This window comes from Cyprinodon variegatus, unplaced genomic scaffold, assembly GCF_000732505.1.
Source record: "Cyprinodon variegatus isolate N-32 unplaced genomic scaffold, C_variegatus-1.0 Scaffold278, whole genome shotgun sequence".
Classification (NCBI taxonomy): domain Eukaryota; kingdom Metazoa; phylum Chordata; class Actinopteri; order Cyprinodontiformes; family Cyprinodontidae; genus Cyprinodon; species Cyprinodon variegatus.
In genome coordinates, this window is record NW_015150731.1 from 227,606 (window position 1) to 230,453 (window position 2,848).

General features: G+C 36.4%; 1 protein-coding gene across 1 annotated transcript in view; it reads right to left on the minus strand.

Annotated features, from left to right (window-relative positions):
- Positions 1-1,247: 1,247 nt before the first annotated feature.
- LOC107090070 (A-kinase anchor protein 8-like) overlaps positions 1,248-2,848 on the minus strand; it is a 12,755-nt gene continuing 11,154 nt past the window's right edge. The window contains exon 13 of the mRNA XM_015383231.1: positions 1,248-2,275. Within this exon, the coding sequence (XP_015238717.1) occupies positions 1,829-2,275 (447 nt within the window). The 3' untranslated portion in view covers positions 1,248-1,828. The remainder of the gene's footprint in view (positions 2,276-2,848) is intronic.

Consider the following 2,848-nt stretch of genomic DNA (forward strand, 5'->3'; position numbering starts at 1 on the left):
GTCAGACGTAAAGGGGGCGGGGCGAATGTATGTCAGAGGAAAAATGTCACCTACAGGCCCGCTCCTCCCACGGGTGAGATCACGCAACACCTCGTAATCGTGTCCTCCACAAAACAGGCTGGTGTTGTTTGGACTAACACAAAAAGGAAACTGCTTCAGGAATAAATTACCAGCTGCACAAAAAAACTCATAATAAAAAGCAAATACCCGTTATTATTACTACTGCTGCTAAATTTAAGAGATTAAATTGTTCAAATAAACATTTGCTTATTTTTATTTAGCTTTTAAAGAAAATAAAAACTAGTGTTTGTTGTTCGATTTATTTAGCTGTAATTGATCAATTAGATCATACAGACAAGTCTGAAATATTGCAGTTATTAACATTAAATCTTTCCAGTGAGGGTTGCTGATTGCACATGAAATTTGAGAATTTTGCACTTCTGTAATAATGCCTTACTGAAGTGTTCAAATCCCATACATTTTTCCAAATTTTGTCACATTACAACCCCATCTCATGACAGATCAAACCAAATTAGTCTATAGCTGTAAAGTGGGTATTTACTTTTACTTCAAATAAATGCTAGACATATGCCTCTCCTCTTGCTATGCATAGCCTTTTTTTTTTTTTAAACACTCTCTACTGAAAATGACTGTAGCTCAAGCTCTGTCAGATTTGATTGTAGATCAATGGACAAGTGCCTGCAAAATATTATAATATATAGTTGAAGTTAGGCCGGGGGGCCTTGGACAGCGCCATTCTAATACATTTGTAAATTGATTCTACAGTGCTTTGAAATGTTCATAGCTTTGGTTTAAATGTTTAAAATGCATCACAATCTATTCCTCACAGTCTGTGTTCTTTGCTCTTCACATTTTCTCATCAATGTTCATACATCTCAAGCTCTATTTCAGCTTATTGGATCAAGATGACTTAATAGACAAATAGACAATACAAATTGGAAACCATAATTAATTTCCATCCCACCATGAGCTGAGCAATTACATAACACCTTCATTATATACTGAGTTTTTTGTTAGTGATGGGAGAGGGTAGCTCTTACAGCATTTTAGAAACAAACAAAAAAAAGCTAATCACTATTGAGATCAACATTTTTCATTGACTTCTCTTGAACTACAAACTTTAAAGTCAGAACCCTTCCAACTACACAACCGGAACTTAACAGAAAAAAGCAACAAAAGGCTTCGTTTTGAACAACTTTATTTCTTCAGTTAAACAAAAAGTGCCCCCCCCCCAAACATACTAAATATTAACAGACACTTTTACTGCATCATTAAAAAGCTCACATTGCTGTAAAATTTCACTTCTTTGTAAACTGCTGTCAAACAGTTAAGTTCTGGGTCACTGTGTAAACTAAAGAAAATAAAAAAACAAGCATTTGACATTACAATACTGATTATTTCTAAAAGAAAATATACAACATTTCACAAAAAGGGTTAAAGTTTGAAATTTTTTTTTTGGAATCATCATTAGCCTTGAAGGTTTAAATAAAGATATTCAAATTCCTGTATCGTTGAGAAGGAAAACGAAACAAGCATTTATCATTACAATTAAGACCAGCTGTTTGTCCCAAGATTTGCCTGTTCATAAATGCCTCTCAAACATACTGGTAGTCAGTCATGCATTAGATCTTAACAAAAATGTATAGTAGTACCCGAAGTGTAAAACGTCTTCCTAATGGATAGACCAACCCCACAAACATCAGAGGTATTTACAGCCAAATGAACTGGATTGATTCAACAGTGGAAGTGATCACCAACTGGTCCAGAAACATATTCACATTAAGAGCTCAGAGAAGGGATGTTGCACTCATTCTTGACATTCCTCTGCTGCTTCCTGCTCATCATGGAATCCCTCTTCTCCTTCATCATGCACTATATATCCCTCCTCCTCCTCCCCAATAATGAAACCTTCCTCCCCATGGTTTTCCTGCTCTCCTCCTTCCTGAATCTCTTGCTGCTCCATATTTTCCTCTCCTCCTTCCTCCGCAAATGCAACAGCTGATTGTTCTTCCTCTTGAGCAGCTTCTGCATTTTCTCCTTCAGCATTCTCCTCCTGAGCAGCCTCTCCTTCAACATTTTCTGTCTCAGCAGCCTCTCCAACATTTTCTCCTTCAGCCATGGACTCATCTTTGGCTTGTGGATTTTCTTGCTGGTTTTCTGTTGTCTCCCCCGTCATCTCCAGCTCTGATACATCCATTGCTGCAGAGTCCTCGGGGTCATGTTCATCTTGGTTCCCAGTAAATGGGTTTTCACCCTGTCAAAGAAAGAATATTTGAATTCAGTAGAGCCAAGATTACCTGGAATATTGAGTTACAGATTAACACCTAGTTAAAAAATTCTGCTTTTCATGAGTTAAGCCCCATTAATTTCTGTGGCCATGACTTAAAATGAACAAAAGGCCAAAATCTCAGTTTGCCAGAAACTATTACAACAGAAATAAAACAGAGAAGGAAATAAAGGCTATAATGTTTATGGAGGACATAAATGACGGCATGCTGGACACATCAAGTCAACAGGTGACTCTGATGATTTTTGGATACAATGCCTATGTCCTGAAATATCACTATATAGTGATTTTTCTGTTTTAAAGATTCTTTAATTTTCTCATGTAATATTTTACTTCTGAGTTTTGGTCTCATTACCTAATCCCACTGAAAAAATACAGATAGTACAGAAATACAGGCTTCACATATAGATATAGAAATCATTTTAACTTCAACCTGTCCTGAGACTACAGGAGGATATGGGCATATTATACTATATGCTTGTACCATACATGTCCTTGTTTTATTAGGTCAATGTAATGTTGTGCAGTACCCTTATCTAA